This window comes from Populus nigra, chromosome 5 (genome assembly GCF_951802175.1).
Source record: "Populus nigra chromosome 5, ddPopNigr1.1, whole genome shotgun sequence".
NCBI lineage: Eukaryota > Viridiplantae > Streptophyta > Magnoliopsida > Malpighiales > Salicaceae > Populus > Populus nigra.
This window is the reverse complement of record NC_084856.1, coordinates 3,585,208-3,608,854: the sequence shown is the minus strand read 5'-3', so window position 1 is coordinate 3,608,854 and position 23,647 is coordinate 3,585,208. Positions and strand designations below refer to the sequence as shown.

The 23,647-nt window shown below is 33.5% G+C and overlaps 4 protein-coding genes across 4 annotated transcripts; 2 read left to right on the top strand and 2 right to left on the bottom strand.

The window, feature by feature from the left end:
• Positions 1–3,769: 3,769 nt before the first annotated feature.
• On the top strand, positions 3,770–7,141 carry LOC133693958 (uncharacterized). Its single transcript, XM_062115345.1, has 5 exons — positions 3,770–3,896; positions 4,828–5,241; positions 5,340–5,423; positions 5,529–5,600; positions 6,799–7,141. The coding sequence occupies exons 1-5, from the start codon at positions 3,846–3,848 to the stop codon at positions 6,952–6,954; spliced, it is 777 nt and encodes a 258-aa protein (XP_061971329.1). The 5' UTR covers positions 3,770–3,845; the 3' UTR covers positions 6,955–7,141.
• Positions 7,142–7,172: 31 nt separating this feature from the next.
• LOC133693957 (uncharacterized) lies at positions 7,173–9,036 on the bottom strand. The gene is made up of 6 exons (XM_062115343.1): positions 8,879–9,036; positions 8,616–8,783; positions 8,382–8,504; positions 7,975–8,205; positions 7,719–7,883; positions 7,173–7,655 (listed from the first exon to the last, which is right to left on the bottom strand). Exons 1-6 carry the CDS (start codon positions 8,924–8,926, stop codon positions 7,344–7,346), a joined length of 1,047 nt encoding a protein of 348 aa, XP_061971327.1. The 5' UTR covers positions 8,927–9,036; the 3' UTR covers positions 7,173–7,343.
• Positions 9,037–11,238: 2,202 nt separating this feature from the next.
• Positions 11,239–13,960, top strand: LOC133693562 (chloroplast stem-loop binding protein of 41 kDa a, chloroplastic-like). Its single transcript, XM_062114795.1, has 6 exons — positions 11,239–11,701; positions 11,814–11,935; positions 12,555–12,657; positions 12,740–12,878; positions 13,081–13,358; positions 13,680–13,960. Exons 1-6 carry the CDS (start codon positions 11,321–11,323, stop codon positions 13,860–13,862), a joined length of 1,206 nt encoding a protein of 401 aa, XP_061970779.1. The 5' UTR covers positions 11,239–11,320; the 3' UTR covers positions 13,863–13,960.
• Positions 13,961–19,054: 5,094 nt separating this feature from the next.
• LOC133694016 (RAN GTPase-activating protein 1-like) lies at positions 19,055–21,812 on the bottom strand. Its single transcript, XM_062115430.1, has 3 exons — positions 21,700–21,812; positions 21,540–21,577; positions 19,055–20,923 (listed from the first exon to the last, which is right to left on the bottom strand). Exon 3 carries the CDS (start codon positions 20,910–20,912, stop codon positions 19,278–19,280), a length of 1,635 nt encoding a protein of 544 aa, XP_061971414.1. The 5' UTR covers positions 20,913–20,923; positions 21,540–21,577; positions 21,700–21,812; the 3' UTR covers positions 19,055–19,277.
• Positions 21,813–23,647: the final 1,835 nt, after the last annotated feature.

The following is a 23,647-nucleotide window of genomic DNA, read 5'->3' as shown; positions in this document are numbered from 1 at the left end:
GAATACATATATTAATAAAATAATAGTAATAATAATAATTAGGGCAACTAAAGTAACATTGTTGAAATTAAGAGAGTAAACTGAAACATTGTAATATATATTATAAATTTTTTTTGGAATTAAATCACACATATGAAATTAAATTCAGTTTCACATATGATTTAAATTTAATTAATTAATTTATTACAATTCTTATGTATGAAATAAAATATTAAATCACATAATTGAATTCAATGAAATACATGTAGAAATAAATTAAATACATTTTTTGAGATCATCCTAAGATTATCTAACAGAGAGAGACTAGTTATTGGAAATTTCAAGATCTCTCGCAGTTCTGTGGCCTCTGAGACTCCAGCTCAAGTGGCAAGCCATGCATGCACAAAAGTATTTTACAAGGCATCAACTTTCGAGAGTGAAGGATAAGAGAAGACGACCAACCATCCATGGCATCACAGCTTTCAATATCTCAGATTCTACTACAGCTACTCCATCAGATGCAGGTGGAAAAGCTTCCTCGATCAATTTGATGTGCTATGATCACAGCAAGACCCGACAGGGAGACATAAATTATCGATATCCTGGATCGAGTTTGCTCTTGCATCAGAAGAAAACTAGTCTCAGATAACTTTCTAAACCTAAATCTCTGTTTTCTAGTAATGGAAGCCCTTTTTTTAAGTCTCTCCTTCAGTGCAGACTAAATCCTAAGTCTCTCCTTTTTTTAAGCCCTTTTTTGTTTTTTGGTTGAAGAACAAGAGACTGGAAAAGAGTGGGAAAAGAAGAGATATAAGTTTCGGTTTCTAGAGTGAAATAAAAATAGGGATATTTTTGAAAAATAATTTTAAATGTTAGTTTGAATTGAATTCATTTGGCAAATTAGAGGTCTCCTTTTTTTTATCTGCTTTCAGTTATTGTTTTATAAATTAAATTATATTAGTTGGTCTCGTATGTGATTTGTTGGCAAATTAAAGTTATTAATTACTCTTTAAATATCACAAAATTTTCTTGGCATTGAATGTGGTTGGTGTTTTTTTTTTTTTTTTGAAGACGTGAAAAAGACAAAATAAAAGAAAAGACTCGTAGCTGAATGGGTGATTTTTAACAAATGAGGCACGAATAGAGATTTTAAGGAAGTGGTAAAAAAGTTACATAACATTACAATCGTTGCCATGGTCTCCATTCATCTTTATTTTGCCCATAAATATTCACATCTTTTAGCATTATTGACGAAATCTAACTAGATTTTTTAAGACATTTATCGGGTGGTATATAAATTATGTGTGTTTGATATTGTAGTAGCTATTGTGGTTGTAGTTGTGGTTTGAAAAAAATTATTTTATAAAAAGTACTTTTAGTTGAGGTTAGTTTGAAAAAATATATGTTTGGTTAAAATTATGGTTGAAATCGAGGTTGAATAAAAAATAATTTAATGTATTTGGTTAACAATGTTTTTCAAATTAAAGTTATAAAATAACTGAAAAAGACATATTAATATTGATAGTTTTTAATTGGAATATTATACATTTAACTACTGCTATTACATCATGAAATAAACAATACTTTATATAAAGTATCTTTTATTATTCCATTAAACTATTTGCAATTCCATCACGTACGAAATTCATCCGACAAAAACTACAGTTTTCATGGCTTCCTGAGCATACAACAACATCAGGTAAATATCATCATAAACAAAATTGGGATTCCAATCAAATTCTGCAAATACTACGTCATCATGCGATCTCCTTCTAATATAATTATATAGTGTCATTGAATAATGGTAAACACTAGTTTCTCAAATAAAACACAATATCTGAGAAAAAATTTTGGATTTTTTTATTTTACTAGGTCGGATCCAGACACCGAGCATTTAGGTTTGGGTCGGACCCGGTCTGGCCATGATTAGTGGAGAAGCTCTCCACTGTTCATGTGAATAGTGGAGCGCTTGCAGAAAAAGAAGGAGAAGGGAAAGAGGAAGAGCAATGACCGGCGGTGGAAACAATGGAGGTTGGTGGTGAGCCGATGGTGCTGCAGTGAATTGTGCTTTGTTGCGCTCTGTTTCTGGTCTTCTTCTTTGAACAGTGGTGAATGCAGCATACGAAGCAGAAGGAGAAGAGGAAGAGTAGTGGCTGGTGGTGAGCTGAGGGAGTTGCTCTTCACTATGCTTTGTTTATGTTCCAGCTGCTGCCACCTTCTTCTTCTTCTTTTTCTTTGGCGCCTCTGTAAAATACTGTGTTTATAAATACAATTGCAATAAACAGGAGAAACATAGCATTGCGAAAAACATGCAAAAACTGCTTCAATAAAACTGAGTTCAAAACGCAGAAAATGGTGAGGCCATGCATGAAAATTGTGGCTCATTTTGTAACCAAACGATATATTGCAACTATTAATAAAAAAACAGTGCTGCAAACGCTGAGCCAAACGGGCTCGTAGCATTCATGTTCATATATTTTTAGATTTGAGTTAAAAATTAATAAAAAACACATATTTAAATAAAAAGAAATTTATTTATTTAAAGATACCAAATGATATTTAAATCGTAAAATTTTAAGATTATTCAAAAAGCATGATAATTTAGATGCTTATCATTATCATTATTGATAAGAGACCGTGAGCCTATAAGCTATAATAACAATGAGAGATACATTCCTTCCTTTATCTAAAAGAGTTGGATTATAAATTCACCTCCTCTCCTCTTTGAATGAACAGTGAAAGGTGATTTTTTTTTTTTTTGCGTTTCCTCCACTTTTTTTCCATTTTCTTCTCTCTTTTTTTCATTTCAATTCTTTTTGTTTAAGTTTAAGTTTATCTCCATAAGTTACTTCATCTTGTTACAAAGATATCATATTTTCAAACAAACATCTAGTTATTTAATTTGTACTTGGTTTATGCTCGGTTTTATAAGTGTCTGTTTTTATTATCATATAATTAAGTAAACTTTATTTAAAAAAAATTCTTAAATCTAGTGGAGTTTATAACTCGATTCATAAATATGGTGGATCAAGTCACGAAACTTGAATCGATTCAATATCATCATCTCAATATTAAAAAAAAATCATCTTTAATTTTTCAAGTTAAATTATGTTTTTTAATCAATCATTTGATTTTTCTTAAAACCTGCCAGTCATGCATGAAAAAATTTATAGTGCTTGGAGAATAATTAGTAGTATTATACTAGTTACTCTCTAAACTCATCTTGAAGAAAGAGACAAACACAAAGAATAGATCAAAAATAAAATTCATGACTCATCAAAAATATTTTCACCTAATATTTCTTTTTTTTATTTGTATTTATATTTTTAAGTGAGCTTAAAAAATAAATAATAAGATGTTACTAGTTACTCTTTAAGTACTATAAATTTTTTTAATGATATATAAATAATTTTTATACGTTTTAATTTTAAATTCTTATTAAACAAGGATTCAAGTGGAAATATTTTATGGGTAACCTGGTAAAATAGGTTTAATAATAATATTAAGCGGAGGTTTAATAATAATATTAAGGCTCCGCTGGGCATTATGTTCAAACTATATTTTTTAAAAAATTAATTTTTTTTTGTTTTAAATTTTTTTATATTTTTAAATTATTTTAATGTTATGTTATTAAAAATAAATTTTAAAAAATAAAATAAAAATATTTTGATTTGTTTCCGCATTAACGTTTTCAATTTCAGAATTAAAGAGGAGAAGAACTCGAAATAATAATAATAATAATAATAATAAATAAATAAATAATAAAAGAAGGGAAGTGACAAGAACGCAGGCAGGACCTTATTTTACAGGCATCCAACCCCTGCTCCCCACTCTGCCTCCAAAGCATTTTTGCATGTGAGAGAAACACAATGGGAAGGAAACCTAAATATCTTCTGAAGCTCATAGAAAGGGCTAATGTGGTAAAGTTCAACCACCATCAACAAGAAGCTTGGCTTTTTTCTTTTCTTTCTTTTTGCCCCCTTTAGACCAAGTGATTCTATGTTTTTTCTTTTTATTTATTTATTTATTCAGTTTGTCCGTACTGTTTTCATCTAGTCTCTTTCTTATTTCCAAAGATTGTTCGCTCTCTCTCTCTCTCTCTCTCTCTCTCTCTCTCATCAAGTGATTCTATGTTTTTATTTGCTTGTTTTCAGTTTGTATTGCATATGCTCTGGTTTCCCTTGCATATGCAAAAAGAAAATGATACAAAAAGAAAGGACATTGTTGGGGTTGTCAGGAGAGGAATATTTTTGTTGAAGTCAGTTTTTCTCTGTAGCCTTTGTTTTTGGTTAAAGTGCTCATCTTGTGAATTGGATATTGCGAAATAACAAAATATGTTGATGTGCAATGGCGGCCCTTCGTATTTTTTTATTTTTAGCATTTTGCAATTGCTTGGTAATCATGATTCAGGGTTACAAAGTCACAACTCAAAAGGGTGGTTGTTATGGCTTAGTTTAGCTTATAATGGCTCGTGCTTGTTTATTCTATGATTTTCTTTTATTAATGTTTGTGGTTTTGAATTCCAAGTCCAGCCACGGTGGGATCGGTAGTATTTGACAGCATAGCCACCTGTGTTGGAAATTTCAAAAACACAAATGTGGTATAAAAAAAAGCGTGTGTTATTGAGGAAATTTCAAATTCTAGCTTCATTGTAGATGTGCAAGGCTTTAAATCCCCACCCTTGTAATGATGTTTTTGAAAATATTACCATTTAGCGTTTATAGTAGTACGATTCTTACATAGTAGGAAGATTTAGCATCCATGTTGTGTGTTGTGAAATGTCCCCTGGGTTAAACATTTATAATACTTGCATTCAGTTTTAAACTGATAGCTGTTTGATTTTGATCGAAGGATGAAAGTACAGTTCCTTCTGTTCCGGGCATGCAATTGGAGCCCAATAATAGTAATCCCTCCTTGCAGCCTGAAAGCTCAAACCAGCCTGCAAATGCTACCTTGGAGGGGGTGGAACCAAACCTCCAAATGCAATCACACTTCGCTAAATCATATTCAAGAAAGACAGCGAGGCAAACCTGTGCTAAGGTTAGGAGATCCGAGCGTCTTAAAAATTCAGTTGTGTTCACTCACAACCAAGATCTTGAGCATGTCATTGAAGAGATAACTCTTATTGGAGGCGAGGAAGGGGATGGCCATGCGGACGCAAAAATGTCAGAGCATACTTCAATGGGCAAAAACTTGGAAGAAAAAGTAGACTATATTCTGGAAATGTTAGAGGCACAAGGGAAGACCGCAGATGTGAAATATAAGGTATTAAGTTATCACCTGTGATCTACTTAGCTTTCTCGCTCTATATATCTTTGCCATTTTTTTTACTTCATATGTAACACTTGTTGACTTTGAATCAGGCAACCAAGAACTCCTTTAGTGGGAGCTGTAGTGGTGGGGATGATATTACATATAAAAGTTTGTATATTGACTCCCAAAAGAAGGTTATCTTTCTCCAGTGGCGTGTTGAGAATCCTTTCTTTTGTTATTTTATCTTACTTATTCTTAATTTATTTTGTCGGTCTGTTTTTGGGTTATTTGATTGGTAGGTTGAAGCCTTAATGGAAGAAAATTATCAGCTTAATTTGAAGTTTCAAAATGCTCTTGGCAAAATAGAAGCAGTATGTTTTTTTAGACCACTTTATCTGACTGATATTCTGTCCTTTTTTTGTCTGTGTTTTTCTTGGACTTGCTTTATAAGTAATGAGAGTTATTCTCTAGAAGCATTATAATTTTGTATGCATTTAAGGAATAAATTGAATGTTTTCCATGGCAGTGACAATGTTTCATCATCTATTGATGAGCTCTTGTTGACTTACTGAGTTAGAATGGGTGGTTCTTGTGTGTTGGAATTTTCTATATTTTTGGTAGTAGTTATTTGTGCAAAGGCTTGGGACACATCTTGGGTTCATTTCTTGCCAAATCAAAATCGAGGCAGCAAGGTGTAGGTTTTACAAATTCTTTGGCTATTGTTTTAGAAATAAAGCTTCCATTGCTTCTTCTATTATCTCCTCACCGAGTCTATATCACTGACAACATGCCAATACTATAAAGATTAAAGACTATGGTTCTGTCATTAAAGCTCTTTATGGTTTTCCACTTGAACTCTTTATGGTTTTCCTCGAAAATGAAGTCATGTCTTACACTTTCCGTACTTCTCCTGCCCCATTTTTTTTGTATTCCTAATTCTTTTTAATTAATGTGTTATTAATCTTTTGCTTGAGTTCTTTAATACATTTATACCAGAAGCATGTGAGATCAATTACAAATTTGGGACAAATTCATTGCTGGCATCGTACTTGTCCCTCCATGCTTTCCACACCAACCCTCTGTGCTTTTCCTTGAATCACATTGTGGTGCATTCTGAATTGCTCGCTTTTTTTTTGGTAATTGATTGATGAATGTCGTCTTGCTCTTTGCTTGAGTGTTTTAATACATGCATACCAGATGCATATGAGATCAATACATGGGTTTGGGCCACTTTTGTTTTCTTTAAACATTTTCTCTGTTTTTTTTTCGAGGCAGAAGTGCATTAATGCTGAGGATTGAAATTGTAAAAAATTTACTCAAACAAAACACTTCAAAATCCATCTGGCTTCACAGAAGAAACGAGTTTCTTTTTTCCTGTACAAGTTCTGTATAGGTCATTTTAATTCCTTATCTCCTAATTTTTTCTTGATATGCGATATGCTTGTTTGGGTCATTCTCATAATCAGACGTACATAATGGAGGGAAGGGGGGGTGGGTGGGGTGGGGGGACACAGCTTCTTTCATCATGTTTGGACATTATAAAGTTGATGTGATTTTGGTTTTCTGTAGTATGAGAAGGGGAATCCTATGGCTTGTGATGTGCTGGAGAAGTTCAATGAGATATTGCTCTCAAGCCTTTCGAAAATCTCTGCACGGGAAGCCGGTCTTGAGCATAGGACTCCTGCTAAGAGAAAGACACTTGACAAGCAAACAAGAAAGAACTGATCTTCTGAAAGTCAGTTTTGCTTTGATGGAACTAGTCAGTTTTGTATCTATGCTCACTTTTGACGTGTCTTTTGTATCCCTAAACTTTTGAGCGACACTCTTACTGTGCGCAACTTTAGACCAACATGGTCTTGCTGATGAACTGAATTGATGCCTAAGGAATGGTTAAACCGGGCATTCAAAGAAACTGAACAGTTATGATGGGTGAAGGAAATGGAGAAACAAAATAAATGCAGTATAGTACACTATATATATATATATAGTACATAGGGAACAAAATTACACCAATTTTAACCCGTAGATAAAAACACAAGAAAATTTACAGTTCAAGTGGAACTAAAGTACCCTGATCAAATTACTGACAAAACCGGAGACTGCATTTATCGTCTTTACCTGCTCATCCCTGCTTCTTCGTGACAGGATTCATCAAGAGAAGTGGCGAATCCAAAAATATTCGAGGTTGTTTTTGCAACTTCACTGTCATCTTCATTGTCTGCCGCTTCCATCAAAGAGGATGTTGGAGAAGAAAAGTCCAAGCATGTTCCACGGATAACTCGCTCATAAGATGCAGAGAGATCTTGTGTAGTGATTTGGTGATACTCTACAAGCTGGTGAAGGCATTGGTTTTCCCGCTTAAGATTAGCATTTTCATTTCCTAACCTGGATTTTTCTGCAAGCAGTGCTTCCATCTGAAGCCTCATCTGCAATGAATAGGGCATATCATTCAAGCATCACATGTGAGTAATTGCACATTAAGGACGTACCAGGTCATCTTCTTCTGGTCTAGTCCCCTCGCAGAATCCATCTCGAATTCTCCTGTTTTCCTCCTCAAGCAGAGCGCATCGCTCTTGCATAAAACAGAAATCAGATTTTATAGACTTGAGTTCCCTTGCAAGCGCTGCTGTTTTTTTTGCCATGGAAACTGCCAGCTGCAGAACACCAATGAACAATCAATTGCAAGTAGCAAAAAAACTTGACAGCCTACCACAGATCAAGTATTGCACTAAGGGAGAAACCTACATTTTTGGCTTTCTTCAGCTTTTTATCTTCGAGACATTGTTCATTCTCCTTGTGAAAATCATTTCCTTGATCTTCTGATCCATCATCTGGATCAAACTTCCTCTTCAATCTTGTCTTTTTCCCTTCTTCAATTTTTTCCTTTTCTACAACCTCTTGCCTGAACTCAGAGTTCTCGAGCCTACTGTGGAATATTTCTCTCAATGTGGGTGGTTCAGCTAGATATCTAGCTCCCTGAAAACAGAGAAAACAGGGAATTAAGTTCAATAATGTACAGCTCTGTAGCTAGCCCAGTAAATTTGATTGTAAACTATCCGTAAGCAAACAAAATGTACTTCTTACGGGGATAAAACCCAGTTTGACAAGTGCGGAAAACAAGTTGTAAAAGCTTAAAACGAGTTTCCATTTACCTGAAGAGCGTTGTCCAGATTGCTAGAGAGATGAGAAAGATTTTGAGCAATGGAGTCAAACCCTCTTAACAGAAGTAAGGAATCCTCCTTCATTCTCTTTGCTCGATCCGATTCACCTACTCTCTATATCACCCACCAAAAATAGAAAAAACCCGTATGTGTTAAGGGTACAAATAAATCGAAACATGAATAATCATTGGAAAGAAAAGCTGAAGCTTTAGAGTTAAAACTGACCACATTGGTGCCTAAAGAAGGATCAAGATTGAGCTGATCTTGACCGATCGAGACACTACAGTGCCGATTCTCAAGAAGGGTGTCGATCCGGCCACGGAGAGAGCTCCAAAAACGCTTATCTGATGCCGGACAAAACAGAGGAGAAGAAACTATCAAGCTTGTGGACTCCTGCACAAGCAACCAATTTAAACAAAAATAGAGAATTAAAATCAGCTACAAAGAAAAGAATGAAGGGGAAAAGGACGAAAGAGGAGCTGAGCTACCTTGTTGAGGCTGGCAGCTGGTGACGGGGAACCCACTGAAGCAGCCATGAGAAAGAGAGCTAACGGCTAGTTTTTAAGGAGGAGAGTATCATGATGAGGGGATTTTAAAGGACAGGTCTGAGGCCAACGTTCAAAAATCTCTGAAATCTCTTGTAATTCTTTAATGATCTAGTCTTTGTCTTGTGTTGCGTATCTAAAGAGTGGACCTGGTCCCCTCCTTTGAGATCCTTAAAGTGGTTTTGCTTTTTTAACGCGCCAAGTGGGCTCTCTCTTGCACTCTCTTTTTGATCTAACGGCTGCGATCTGCAATTTAAGAATTTAAGATGGATGAGATGGAGACAAATATTTTTTTTATTTTAATTTTTAATATTGCTGTATTAAAATTATTAAAAAATAAATTTAATATTTTTTTAATTCAAAAATACTTTTAAAATACATGTAAAAATACAAACAAAAGTACCCTCAAACACATACTATCAACTTATCAGATTTATAATTATTTGAATGTATACATTAGTTTTACTATTAAAAAGTAAGCAGCAAAAAATCAAGAAGTGACAGAAACAAAACATAAAGAAAAATCCAAAAATAAAAACATATTTTATGAGCACTTACAGTCAACTTAAAGGGTAATTACTGATATCAGTCAACAAAACAAGATACGAGTAAAAGATGAAAATCAGTGCAATTTGTGGGGATTTTTCAGAGTATTATGGAAATAATTACCAATACTGAAAAAGAAATCACATATAGAATCATAAAAAATGATAAAGAACATTTTCACTTAGACTCATTTATTTATTCTCTATTATTTCTGTATTTTTCTTATGTTTATATCTTTATTTTAGAATAAGTATTGATAATTACTCCTGAATTACTCTAAAATTTATCTAATTTGTGTCGGATTTCTCAATCTAATGGTTACTTATGTTTTGAAATTTTTTATTTTATTTTAAGAGATAGTATTTCCTTACTTTTTTTTTTTTTGCTGATCTATGATTAAATTTATTAATTTTTAAGTAGTTTTTTTAAAATTAAACCTCAATTCAAATTATAGTTATTAAATCTCGACCGGCCTGGTGAATTGATTCAAGATCCAATTAACTTGGTGACTGGACCGTTCTGAATAAGATAAAAAATCGAGATGAGTAAAAACCTGGTTAACTCGGCAAAATTCGGTTGAAATCTATTTTTTTTCAAATGTTTTTTTTTTAAATTGGTATTAATTTTTTCTTGAAATCTCACAATTTCGTGGATACAATTTTTTAGAGTCAACTAACATTATTTTTGATAGAGTAACGGGGGCAAGATTGATGTATGGATTTAATTATAACTCATTGTCCTTATGAACTGCTATCTAGACCTTTATTTGGAGCAATAATACATGCAAATATTCCTTCTCTTTGGCCAAAAACAAGAATAATATGACGAAAAGGCACAAAAGCATTGTTATAGAAAACTTCTATTGATTACTTGCAAATTATCAATTATTATTATTTTCGACTTCAATTAAAAACCCATTTTCTTATAGAATGTTAAATATTATATAATAAAATGAGCATATAATGCAATAAAATAATGCATCATTAAAATCTAAGAAAAACCAATTCAAAAGGCTTTTATGTGTATATATATATATATATTAAAATTTCTGTGAGGATAAAAATAATTTGTATTCAGTTGTATTTCCACCTTGTCCTTCATTAAAAAAAAAATAAGTGGTATATATATAATAAAAATTAATAATTTATAATATATATAATTTATATTCATATAAATTGTTTTTTAATTTTTTCATATAAAATATTAAAATTAAAAATAAATAAATTTTTTTAAATTAATTTAGGTTAATTTGAGTCAATCTATATAATTTAAAACCTGATTTTTTAACCGGATGGATACCAAATTACATATGGAAATAATTCCACCAACGATGTGGGCTAAACCTTCTTTATATATGATTCTTTGAAATCCGCAGTAAATTCCTGTTAAATTTGCCAATATATTTTGAAATAGGACACTTTTAATATGCTGATCGGTTTCGTGTTTTAAAAATGTATTTTAAAAATAATAGATTTTTTTTATATGTTTTATTTCAAATTATTTTTTTATTTTTTTAATATATTAATATTAAAAATAAATTTTAAAAATAAAATAAAAATATTATTTTAATATATTTCTAAAATTAAATATTTTAAAAAACATCATGCTACAATATAGTCCACTGTTACTCAAAGAAAATGTCTAAATTTTCCCGCATGGAATTGATTCTCATCAACCACAACCAATCATCTCAACGGTAATATTCAAATTACCCGGGAAATTAACAGTATTAAATAAATGAAAAGCCCGGCCGTTACCTTTATCTCTAGTTGCCAAAGAAACTGCTGGTTCTCAATTCTCAAACAATCAAAAACACCAGCTCAGAAAAGCCAACAGTCTATGGCTACTCTTGCTCCTTCATCCTCCTCTCCCATATTCTCTGGTCCATCTTCAAAGCTTTCTCAACCTTCCCTCTCATCAGGCCTTTCTCTTTCTTCTTTCTCGCAGCTGTCTCCTCTCTCTTCTTCTCTTTCAATATCTCCTTCCTTTTCTGCTTACCCCACATGTTCAAGACGCCTCTTTGCCTCTTCTTTCCCTGTCAAGGCTAGTGCTGCTGAGAAAAAGAAGATCCTTATAGTTAATACGAACAGTGGTGGTCATGCAGTTATTGGGTTCTATTTTGCAAAAGAACTTCTGGGTTCTGGCCATGAAGTAAGTATCTTGACTGTTGGTGAGGAGAGTTCAGACAAAATGAAGAAGCCTCCATTCAGTAGATTCTCAGTAAGTTTTAAAAATCAATATATAAAGATACTTGTGGATTATGATCTTGGAAATTATCTTCTTAACTTTGGTTTTTGGAATTTTTATGGGGGCTTGGTTTTTGCTTTTGAAGGAAATTGTGGGTGCTGGAGGGAAGACGGTATGGGGGAACCCAGCAGAGGTAGGGAAGGCTGTGGAAGGAGCAACATTTGATGTGGTGCTGGATAACAATGGAAAGGACCTGGATACTGTAAGGTTTGTAACTTTAATTCTTGTTGCTAGATGGTACCTAACATTCAAACATGTAGGCAAGGCATATCTTGTTGTTAATTTGCAATGTGGTCCACTGTAATCAGCTCAATAATTCAGTAAGTTTTAGTAATTTATGATTAGGGACTAAATAAAAGCAATCTGCTAAGGTATGTTGGGATATTTTTGTTTGGGAATGACCAATTTGCACAGTACTCGATGGTTTGTCTTGAAGTTCATTAAAATGAACTAGTTTCTGAGCTGATTACAGAATTTGATACTTGAGGATTTGTGGGAATTAACAAGACCCCCATATACTTCTGTATACTGCGTAGCTATGAGAGATTGGCGAAATTGAAGAGTAAGAAACTGGAGTATGAGATTTTGAAGATGACAAAACAGTTCATAATTCGAATACGCAAAAACTAGAGCACCTAAGGTCTATGGGCTTATAAAGGTTGTTGCATTTTTAAGGATTAGGAATTTTGGATGTTTGCAACCACTGTTTAACAATCATACTACCAGGAACTTATATTCTTACAAGTACTTATAGTTCCAGGCTTCACTGGTTCTGTTTCCCCCAATTGTACCACTCTGTTGATCACATGTCTTTCTCCTTGCATAGGCCTGTAGTAGACTGGGCCAAGAGTGCTGGTGTGAAGCAGTTCCTGTTCATCAGCAGTGCTGGAATCTACAAACCAACCGATGAGCCTCCTCATGTTGAAGGGGTAACGTCGTGCGCTATTGAGCCAACAGAACTGAAATGGATTGGACTTTCTCCACTTAACTGAAAGTTCTTCGTCATTGCAGGATGTTGTTAAAGCTGATGCTGGTCATGTTGGGGTGGAAAAATACATAGCAGAGATTTTCAGTAGTTGGGCTATATTCCGTCCACAATACATGATTGGATCTGGCAACAATAAAGATTGTGAGGAGTGGTTTTTTGATCGTAAGTACAAAGTAGACAGTGTTATACAATGACACGCTGTGGAACCAATACGGGCCTATAATGCTCTTTGTTGATTTATAGTTTCATTTTAATAGCTGCTAAAAACTGTTTTATGTCTATGGTTTCATTTAGTATTGGATTTTCTCCCAACTCTTTACCTTTCTATCCATAAGAAGACCTGATTTTGATCTACTGTGAACAGGAATTGTCCGAAAAAGGCCAGTGCCAATCCCTGGTTCTGGGATGCAACTGACTAATATCGCCCATGTTAGGGACTTATCCTCTATGCTTACTCTAGCTGTGGAGAACCCAGAAGCTGCATCCGGCAACATATTCAACTGTGTAAGCGACCGTGCTGTGACCCTGGATGGAATGGCCAAACTCTGTGCACAAGCTGCAGGTCTGCCAGTAGAAATCATGCATTATGATCCAAAAGCTGTTGGAATTGATGCGAAGAAAGCTTTTCCTTTCCGAAATATGGTAATGGCTTATTTTCCATCTCATCATAAATTAGGTGCTTAATTACTTCTAGCAGATTATTTGTCCACATTGCATCATCACTTTAATTTCTATTAAACAGTTTTATCTTCTCCTGCTCACCCTGCCCCGCCCCTTTACGGACCTCTTCGTGGAACAATAACAGTAATTTAGATTGTAGAAAACAACAAATGATGTGTTTAAGATATAATACACAGGTTGCTGTAGAATGTACAATAGAAGCCGTATACTTTAGGTGTTTTTCCCTAGAACCTTGCTGTTTGAGCAATTTAGATAACCCTAGTTGGTACATGTATTGTGCAGCACTTCTATGCAGAACCACGAGCTGCCAAGGACATCTTGGGATGGCAGGGCACCACAAACCTTCCTGAAGACTTGAAGGAGCGATTTGATGAGTATGTAAAGATTGGCCGAGACAAGAAGCCAATGCAATTCGAGATTGACGATAAAATACTTGAGTCGCTGAAAGTTCCAGTTGCTGCGTGAATATGAATCATGATATTTTATCTACCCGTTGCAGATGGCTGTAGGAGATGCATTTTATCTACCAAGAAATTACTAAATAAATAAACATCTTAATATAATTCTGCATTAGCGAAAGGTCTACTACATCATGGTTCAACCAATGGGTTGCACTGCCAAAAACGAATAAACATTCAATTTATATTTGCAGTATATCTTCATAAAAACCACAGAACTCCATGCCTTAACAGAATCAAATTCACAAGCATTGAAATATGAGGCTTTATCCTACTACAGTTTTGCTTCTAAAGAGATTCTGATATTCTGCCAGTGGCTAGATACATGGGAACCAGGTTATTAATCATCCTCTTAAATCCTCATTAAAGGGTTTGGGGAAGGAAATAACAAGCATTTAGCCAGGATAATTTTCTCTGCACGCTAATACCATGGTTTTAAGCAAAGGTAGTAATGCAAACTTTCAGAGTAAAATCAAGCAAACCCGTACGTGTGATGAAACAAGAAGCAGTGGCTAACAAGTACTGAGGTCATGGATGGAAAGCTTGTCTAGAATACGTGAGGACCACACATTCATTTGGCAGTCAGCAGGTGGATTATCTTGCCTGCACCTAGAATAGAGTAGACCAAGCATGGATAGAAAGCTTGCTAGTACCTGTAACATTCTATGCATATTTTCAAGTTCAGATTGTATTTCAAAATGTTAAGATAGGAAGCATCAACTATTGGTTTCTGACACAGGTATACACAGTAAAAATAATAAATTTAAAATTTTTTTAGATCCTCAATAACCTTGATAGATAGATCTAGAATTTTTAGGGTTTATACTAAGATTACTTGAATATCATATATTCTTTTTGGCTTAGAATATTTAATTTAAAGCCATATTATTGTAAATCACAAGTTGTTTAAATAGCCGACCTTTAACGATAATTTACATAAATCATCACTGAGAAATATCTTAAACCCTTTTAGAAAAGAAGAATTATATAGCTTAGAGTACTAGCTCTTTTCTTTTGTGTTTTAGATGTTTATGTACTGTATTTTTTTTATCATTTTTTTTCTTAGAAAATAAGAGGTATAACATTCTATTTATAGGGAAACCTAAAAAACCATATAAATGAAAAAAAAATTATCAATTTGCACCTTAAATATATCATATATATTATTTTATGATAATTTTTTAGATTTATTCAATCAAGTCCGTACTTGATTTTTTTTATAGGTCTAGAATTATAATACCTTGTATTAATTACATTATAGTCCTCAATTTCTAAAATTTATTTACAATCAAGTTACACTTGATTAATAATCATATTTTAATTTTTGATCAATAATTCTAATGTGTGTGACTCATTAAATACACTAATAAGTTGATCCAAATATAAATCATAATCCTAAATAAAATAAGAATAAATAAATTAAACAATTTAATTTATTATCAATTCAATAATTGATTGATTTATATTTGAAGATCAAGTACAATGTCTAACAACATGTTATTATCTTTCAAATACTAGGAAAGTGATAAATAGTTTAACTTAACCTTTTAGTGACCAGTTTTTTAGTGTAATTATTATCCTTTCATAAAAAATATTTTGATTTAGATATTATAGCATGGAATATGACTGATTTGTCAAGTCATATTAATTCTAAGCATTATAGTCATTGATTCTTTAAATAAGATTTTGAAACTCTTTTCAAAACTCATTCTATATTGGTCAAAGATTGCACAATTAATACTATTTAAAAAACAAATGAGAGATTTTTTATAATTCATTTAGATTGGTGAATCATCTTTTAATTACTTAAATATCTTCATATAATTTATGTTATATCCAATATATGTTTGTTTGGTATCCTTGATTAGAAAAATGTGTAGTATGATCAAAACATAACGCTCTGTATATAAGATAACTTAGTGATCTTAATTCTAAGAATCACTTACACAATCGTCGTGTGAGCCTTTCCATAGACACAGGTGATCTCTCCATATAAAATTCTCTTATGGGTTAGTTTAGTGTATATGTCATCTGACATGTACTTGCATATTAGTTTTAGGTATCATTCATATCTCAATCTATGAAAGCAGCTTCTTCTTTTCATAAGGAAAGAAATATAATGTGCATTGGTCTTAACAACTCTGGTTAATATCCATTTTTAATAGAACATTAATCGGGAACATTTACAAACAATACTTTGATGCAATATCAATCTCATAATTATAACAACTTTATAATTTTTTTCAAAGTATTTTTATTCCGTGAACTTTATCTTTACTCTAAATCCATTAATTAAATATTAGGTTCATTAATATTAAAGATAAAAAAAAAAATATCTTTATTAATGATAAATATGTTTTACATGAATAAAAGCAATACTACATGTAACCAACCCGATTGACTACAAGGCATATTCACTAACCTGAATTGAATCAAAAGAAGAAAAAAAAATGCCTAATGCACAGTAGCAACTAGAAAATGAAAGATAAAATATTGTTGGCATCAATACAACATTGTTTAGCAAATTCTTTAAACTAATCCAAATTCCAAGTATATTAAGTAAAATACAAAACTACGAGGGTTTTTCATCATAGCCTATCCACAGTGAAATGTGTCTAAGGCTACAGTGAAATTACCATTTATCCTTTAATTTTAAAAATTTTTCTTGAGGGGTAGAATGGTGTTTACACACAACCAATTTGTCATTCTTAATTTATTTGGGGCAGCACCTTCTTTTCATTTTTTTTTAATAACAATGTAATTATTGTATTGCCCTTAAAAGGTAAATAATCAAAACTTTTGGTTTAGGGTTTGTATATCAATTTCAATTTTATCATAAATAGTTGAATTATGCAAGTACCCTTACTATTAAAATTTGTTAGCATTGGCTTTAACGGCTTGATTGCCATTTCCTAATGGTTGTTTTTAGTGTTATTTAGTCCTAGGGGTATTTTTGTTTTTTTATAATTTTATAAACAATTAATTATTTCATTACCCTTGCCATTTAATTTTTTTAGTCTTGGCTTCAAAGGCTTAGTTGTGATTTTATTAGGGTTTTTTTGTTATTAATGTTTACTCATAGGGGCATTTTCAGTTTTGTGCACATAAAAAAAAGGTTGTTTGCACGTGTCTGGCACACGTCAATCGCTCATTTGCTTTTAGACAGCGCGTGCGGCTAAAGACGGTAGTTGAAATCAAGTTTCCACCATATTATTTGATATGTCTCGGCATCCTCTTCTTCTCTGGATGATGCACGTATAGTAGTAAGGCCTGATTTGATGTCATTTGGCTTTTATTGTTTTTATTTCTTTTCATTCTCTTTCATCCTCAGATTGCATCCTAGCCATGCAAAAAATTATACCAACCCTTCAATTTCTTTTTTCTTCTAATTCTGTCATTCTTCTCTTAATTGCAATTGTTTTATTTACAATGATTGTTTCTAATTGAATTTTATTTCTGTCATTCTTCTCTTAATTGCAATTGTTTTATTTACAATGATTGTTTCTAATTGAATTTTATTTTTTGATTCAATCTCTAATTGTTTGATTTTGTTAGATTTTTATCAAATTTAGTCCTTATTATTTTAATTGCTATTTTTTTTGTTTTCAATTATTTTCTTGATTTATTTGTTTTTCTTCAATTCCATCCTTGAACATTTCTTTTCATTGAATTTTAATGTCAAGTTTGGTGTCATTTCTTTTAATTCTTATTTTTAAAAAATTATTTTCTTGATTGATATGTTTTTTTTCAATTTCATCCCTAAACATTTAATTTCATTTAAATTTTCCCTTAACATTTAATTTTAGTTGGTTTTTATGTTGAATTTAGTTGTAATTCTTTTAATTGCTATTTGTTTTGTTTTGCGTTGTTTTTTTTATTGACTTTTTTTTTCTCAATTTCATTCTTCAATATTTATTTGGTTAAGAATCTTGCTTCTTTGTTTTTTTCAGGTTTGGCTTTAATAGAGTTACCCTGGTCTCATGACCTGGGTCATGAATCTAAAAGATTAGCCTGAGTTGACTTTGGTCTTTTTTTAAAGCATTTTTTTCAAATATTTTTGCCAGTATTTTTTCGCTTTTATATTTATAGGATCATCTCAATTTCATGTGCTAGGTCATGTATTTGATTTGTTCACCGGAGTTGGCTGTCGGGTTCACTTGAGGTTTTTTTTTTATCTTTTTTTATGTTTATATCATACCGGCAGGTGTCAATTTCTTATATTTTTTTTATGTGTTCGGCCTTTCATAATATTTTTTATGGTGTGAGTTTATTCAATCATTTTCTTTGTATTATCATTTAAGCCATTGATTTTTTATGGTGAATTTATCTTTTATTTATTTAAATAAAAAAGTTTAGTACCATAATTCGATAAATATCTCATCTTTAAAGTTTCTTTCTTGGTTATTACTAATGATTTTTATTTATTTGCATGAATGATTATCGATATATTTAGTTAAATGATTGCATAAACTTTTTAAATGACGCTTTTAATTTTTTTATGTAAAAAACACAATGGAACAACCTACATACCTAATATTTTTTTAAATAAAAATTATAACCTACATGCCAATTTTATGATTTTAATGTTTTTTTAGTTTTTCCTTTTTTTTCTTTATACATTGTTTTTGGGAAAAAAGATATTATTTTTTTATTCTTTACACTTGGCCTACTTATACCATTCTTTTTGTTCATTTTGTTATTCTTTTGTAATTTTTATTTTAATTTTTTTTCTTTACACTTTTTGTTTTTGAAAATTTATTCTACACAAACTAAGAAAATGATGTTTTTCTGTAACAATTGCAATATTGTTTTATTTTTTAGTTACATTAAAAATTAGTTTGAAATTTTATATGTTTTTATTAATATATATAATCTTTATTATGTTTAATTATATATAAGTTTAGACTCTGTAATTCATGGTTATATTTATTACTTGATGTAAAAAAAACATATTAATAACACCTATACATTAATTCTTTGGCATTGAGAAAAAATTATTCAACTTTTATCTAGATAAGTTGAATAAATGCATTAATATTTTATTTTTTACATTTATTAATACGAATAGTTTTTATAGACTTTTGATTTATAATTAGAATTTTTTAAAAAAAATTAAAATTTAAAAAGATTACATATTTATTTTTAACAAAAAAAAATCCAAAACAAAAACACACTGAAAAGCATCGGGGCACGTAACTAGTTAAAACTACAACTAGTAAATTTGCTAGTTTGATATGTTAATGAAAAGAAGCACTTTTCCTGCCCTGGCCTACAAAGGATAAATCTATTACCCTAAGCTAATGCAGCTGGACTGCCTTACGAGTTCCGCAGAAAAGACTGGTAATCTAAAAATATCCAGAGTCCATGGATAAGTTTCAAATCGAAAAACTCTAAGGCAGTAAGCTACCTGCAACGAAAACTCCTACTCTTCATTCTTGATTTCTAGCCCCTTGAGTTTTGATTCTAATTCATCTTCATCTTCAGCATCCTCGTCCTCGTCCTCTTCTCTTGCATCCTCATCAAGATCTTCTCCTTCTGGATCATTCTCGTCCAATTCTCCAAGCACATCAGGCAAACTCTTAAATATATCCTTCACCTCATCAATCCCTTCATCAGATATGTAATTACCATTGATATTTAACGATTTAAATCCAGGCTTATGCACAACAGCCTGTGCCAAGAGCCTTGCCCCAGCACGTCTAATTGCATTAGTGCTCAAATCAACTTCATTTAGCTGGTCATGACCGGCTTCAATTGCCTTGGCAATCAAAATAGCACCTTCATCCTTCAGTTCATTTTCAGCAAGATTTAATTTGGAGAGAAATTGTTTTGCCACAATACAGGCAGCCAAAGAAGAAGCACCCTTGGCTGTAATGTCATTCCCAGCCATATCCAGAACTTCCAGTGAAGGTGCGGATTCTTTTAACGCATTAGCAAGTGCTTCTGCCCCCTCATCCTCCAAATTCAGATAACTGAGGTAAACTTCAGTAAGATCTGCAAATGCAAATAAAGACTTGCTCAGAGCTATACCAGCTTCAACACCAAACATATTATCACGCAGATCAAGCTTCCTCAAATGGCTACATGATCCAAGAGCTTCTGCTAAGACAACACCCCCTTCCAAGCCCACCCTTGTTGAAGAACATCGAAAATCCTCTAACAAATTGGATTGTTTCAGCATCTCAGCAATAGCAGCTGCACCTTCATCTCCAGTCATATTATTGTGAAAATGAAGGACCTTAAGCTTCTCAGTTGAAGGAATTAGCTCACAAACTGCACGTGCAGCTTCTTCTGAAATACCATCATTTATTAAATAAAGCTCCTCCAAAATATTCTGGGTTTTGAGAAGCATCCCAAAGGCCCTGACACCCTTTTCGCCTAATGCATTGTTTGAAAGGTTCAGATACCTCAATTTACAACCTTCTAGGGCTGAAGAAAATATACCCATGACTTCAAGAGCTTCTGATTCCGGTCTTCCAGCAACACAGTCTGACAGGTCCACTTCTGTCAATTGACCCTTTATGGACAACAAGATGGATTCGGCGACATGGGCTGCATCCAAGCCGAAGCTTCTATTACTGAAACATATCCTAGTATACAAGTTTCCTGGCACCTTGAGGGGTTTTAAGAGTTCCTCAGCCTCCTCCCCACTAATAAATTCCCGCCGGCCACCAGATATATCAAACAGATTCGAAACAGCAGCAGAAGCTTCATCAACTGTCTTCACCTCTTCATCCTCCTGTGTTTTGGGCCCCCTTTTAAGAACCTCCAACATAAGCCTACTAGATTCTTTAGCATAGATCTGCACTGCAGAACTTCCATCACCATCCGGCTCTTTCTCATGGTGCTGGTTTGCAGCTGCAAAAGCCATCTCTTCGATTTTCTTGGCACCCTCCTCAGCCTCCTCTTTGTTCAATAACCCATACTTTCTGGAGATAAAGGATGGAGTAATGAAGTTCTTGCTCATCCGCTCTACAAGCATTAGCCTGGTACTCTGACTAGGAGGCCACAATTTGACAGACATGCGATGTTGGAAAGTTTGTGTCACAGAATCCATGTTGAAGTATCCTGGAAATACCCCAGAACTATGATTTATAAATCCATACCACAATACAAAAACAAGCAAAACACATAACATTTCACAGAACAAGCAGAAGAAATTCCAATGCAAATATGCTTTCTGCATCATTTCTCATATTTTTTTTTCCACTATCTCAAAACGCATAACATTTAAAGCATCAAGTGGATAAAATCTTCACATTGTTGGTTACCACTCTAAGGCTAAATTTCAAATTCCAAATTAGTGAGCACCGCAATAATTATTCGAAATACCAACAAATCAAACAAATAAATAAATAAAAACCAGTACACAAATCCCTTTGAGGGGCATTCTTCTCTAGCATTGATTGATGTTCTTCCTCTATGGAGTTAATAAGTATAGTACCAAGAAAAATAATACGGATTAATAAAAGCAATGGCTTTTTAAGACTTAACTAATGAACTCCTAGTTTGTCAACAAATACAGTTCCTAGTCAAAACAATCACATTGAAAATCCACTAAACCTTAATTTAAGACTTAACTGATTAAAAATAGAGATACCACACGGATCTACGAATCCAAAACAAGTAAAGTTTGTTCTCCTTAATTTCTTTCGAGGAAGGAAAAGAAATGTCGAGGGAGTACCTGAGACGAAGCGAGCACAAGTCGAAACCCTAGATTTTCTGGAGAAACAAACAAGAAGTGAGAAACTGAGAATTGAGTAACTGACTTTTTATTTATTTATTGGAAATGAGAAAAATCGGGGGTTAAAAATTTAAAATAAGTGGAGGGAATCGAGGGATACCGGAACTGTAATCATCAAACTGTACCGTATCAGGAGAATAAAATAAATAAATAAATAAATAAAAAAGTGAGCGTGCGGGAGTTGGAGGGAAATCATGCTTCGCTTAAAAATTAATATCGGGAAAGGCAGAGAGCGTGGTAGGTTTTCCGTTCTCTTCCTTGATTGTAAGATGACGATAATATCCTCTGTTTTTTATTTATTGACGGCCTTATCAGTTAAGGTCCAAGGAGCTGTTTGAAATGGATGGGCTTGGGCCTTCGAATTTCATTTCTGCTTCGGCTCTTTTTTATTCACTCGGCCCCTTTTGCATTCTGTAGTTGCTAGGCTTGAGCAGCCGAGCCTGTTTCTTGTACGCGGGCTAAGCCCTGCCACCGTTCCAACCTCAAAGCATTTGGGCTACTATGAAGTAAATGACTCTTTGTTAAATGGGCTCTTATGAAGTGAAAATCTTTATTTTGAAAGGCAAAACGCATTCCTCATGATGAATTCAGGTTGGATTTTGGTTAATCTATCCGCGAAGATTCATCTATTGCCACACATCACACAGAGAAATGCTGGGTAGCATGAGACAAAATAAATTCGAAATTTTAATTCAAATCTGATCATTGGAAGGATGAGAGTGTAGGTTATTGGAAAAATTGCCTTCAATGTGAAGTTGTGGAATCAGCCAAATCTTCTGATAAATGTAGCCTAAATAAGATGCAAGGCAAAGAGCCATGTCTCCTGCGGGTGAAGAGAACCTCGAGTTTTCTAAGCGACTTGAAAGAAATAACGTTGGATCTCGGAAAACAATCGTTCGATGTATGGACATGGGACTGACTGGTACACTGTATTTTTGCCCGAAATCATGTTGGACTGTTGGTTTAGAGGTAGCTGGTGGGTACATTTTCCTGCAGAATTCAATGATTTGTTGAAGTTTAATATTACTGTCGGAACCGACGTCACTTTAGCAACAGTGAACGGTATGGTCTGGTTGCATTATACACACGCCATGCCTAGAGAACTTTGGCTGGTGGGTGACAGGGACATGCCAACAATTCTATTTCTCATTCAGGATGTGCATGGCTAATTCAAGATCAAGAAAGGGCGTTGCAACTTGCAGTGCATGAAGAAGCTGACGCTTGCGATATTCGTCTTGTGGTATCTGGTACGTAAAATGAGAATTTTCGTAGCACGAGGAAATTTCAAAAACACGATGAAGTGTTGCTTTTTTTTTTTTTTTTGATTTACGTGGGGTGTCCGGGCCAGCTTACGCGCACTACGACTATTCCTCACGGCTCGCTGGACATCCTGCAAGCCCAGGAGCATGTAAGGCACCGCAGGGGTGACAGGCGTGCACATAGAAAGTCGAACCCGGGATGGAAACAGAACAAATCACACGAATTGACCACAGCCGCTGAACATAAAATGTTGCTTTGCATCTACGGGGTAGCTGCCTGCAGCCCAAATCACCTTCGTTGTTCCTGTCATGTGAAGGAACATTTTGTCTCTTGTGGATGGAGAAATAAGGAGATCATGAAAGTTGAGAACCATCAAGAGTTTTGGCTCGTGACTCCACTTTTACTGGTGGCATCTGGTCCAATTATACTGCTGTGATGGCCATGTTAGCATGGATATATATTGAACGGTGAGCATGATCCGTTTAGTCGGGAATATATGGATAGATTTTAGGCACGAAAGGACTGTCTGCGTTCGGGAGTTTCAACTTTTTACTACTTTTCACGCCAGATTTATAGAGACCCGCAAAGAAAATGGATTGTGCATTTGGATTTTGAAAGTTTTTGTCCAATCAAGTTGCAGATGTGAAAGCACTCCTCCAGCTGAATTGCAATGGTGGAGTCCAGTCAGGAGGGAAAGCAGCCCCACCTAGTCACCATACCACTAAAATCAGTCTCATCTCTTGTCACACCACACAGTCAAATACTATCGAGGGAAATGGAACTCATTC

Excerpts from the sequence above, each read along its gene's own strand:
- LOC133693958 (XM_062115345.1), top strand. The coding sequence starts at position 3,846 with ATGGGAAGGAAACCTAAATATCTTCTGAAGCTCATAGAAAGGGCTAAT. Across the intron at positions 3,897-4,827 it reads TCATAGAAAGGGCTAATGTG|GATGAAAGTACAGTTCCTTC; the intron begins GTAAAGTTCAAC and ends TTTTGATCGAAG. Across the intron at positions 5,424-5,528 it reads ATATTGACTCCCAAAAGAAG|GTTGAAGCCTTAATGGAAGA; the intron begins GTTATCTTTCTC and ends TTTGATTGGTAG.
- LOC133693957 (XM_062115343.1), bottom strand. The coding sequence starts at position 8,926 with ATGGCTGCTTCAGTGGGTTCCCCGTCACCAGCTGCCAGCCTCAACAAG. Across the intron at positions 7,884-7,974 it reads AGCTGAAGAAAGCCAAAAAT|CTGGCAGTTTCCATGGCAAA; the intron begins GTAGGTTTCTCC and ends GGTGTTCTGCAG. Across the intron at positions 7,656-7,718 it reads GACCAGAAGAAGATGACCTG|ATGAGGCTTCAGATGGAAGC; the intron begins GTACGTCCTTAA and ends TATTCATTGCAG.
- LOC133693562 (XM_062114795.1), top strand. The coding sequence starts at position 11,321 with ATGGCTACTCTTGCTCCTTCATCCTCCTCTCCCATATTCTCTGGTCCA. Across the intron at positions 11,936-12,554 it reads AAGGACCTGGATACTGTAAG|GCCTGTAGTAGACTGGGCCA; the intron begins GTTTGTAACTTT and ends CTCCTTGCATAG. Across the intron at positions 13,359-13,679 it reads CTTTTCCTTTCCGAAATATG|CACTTCTATGCAGAACCACG; the intron begins GTAATGGCTTAT and ends TGTATTGTGCAG.
- LOC133694016 (XM_062115430.1), bottom strand. The coding sequence starts at position 20,912 with ATGGATTCTGTGACACAAACTTTCCAACATCGCATGTCTGTCAAATTG.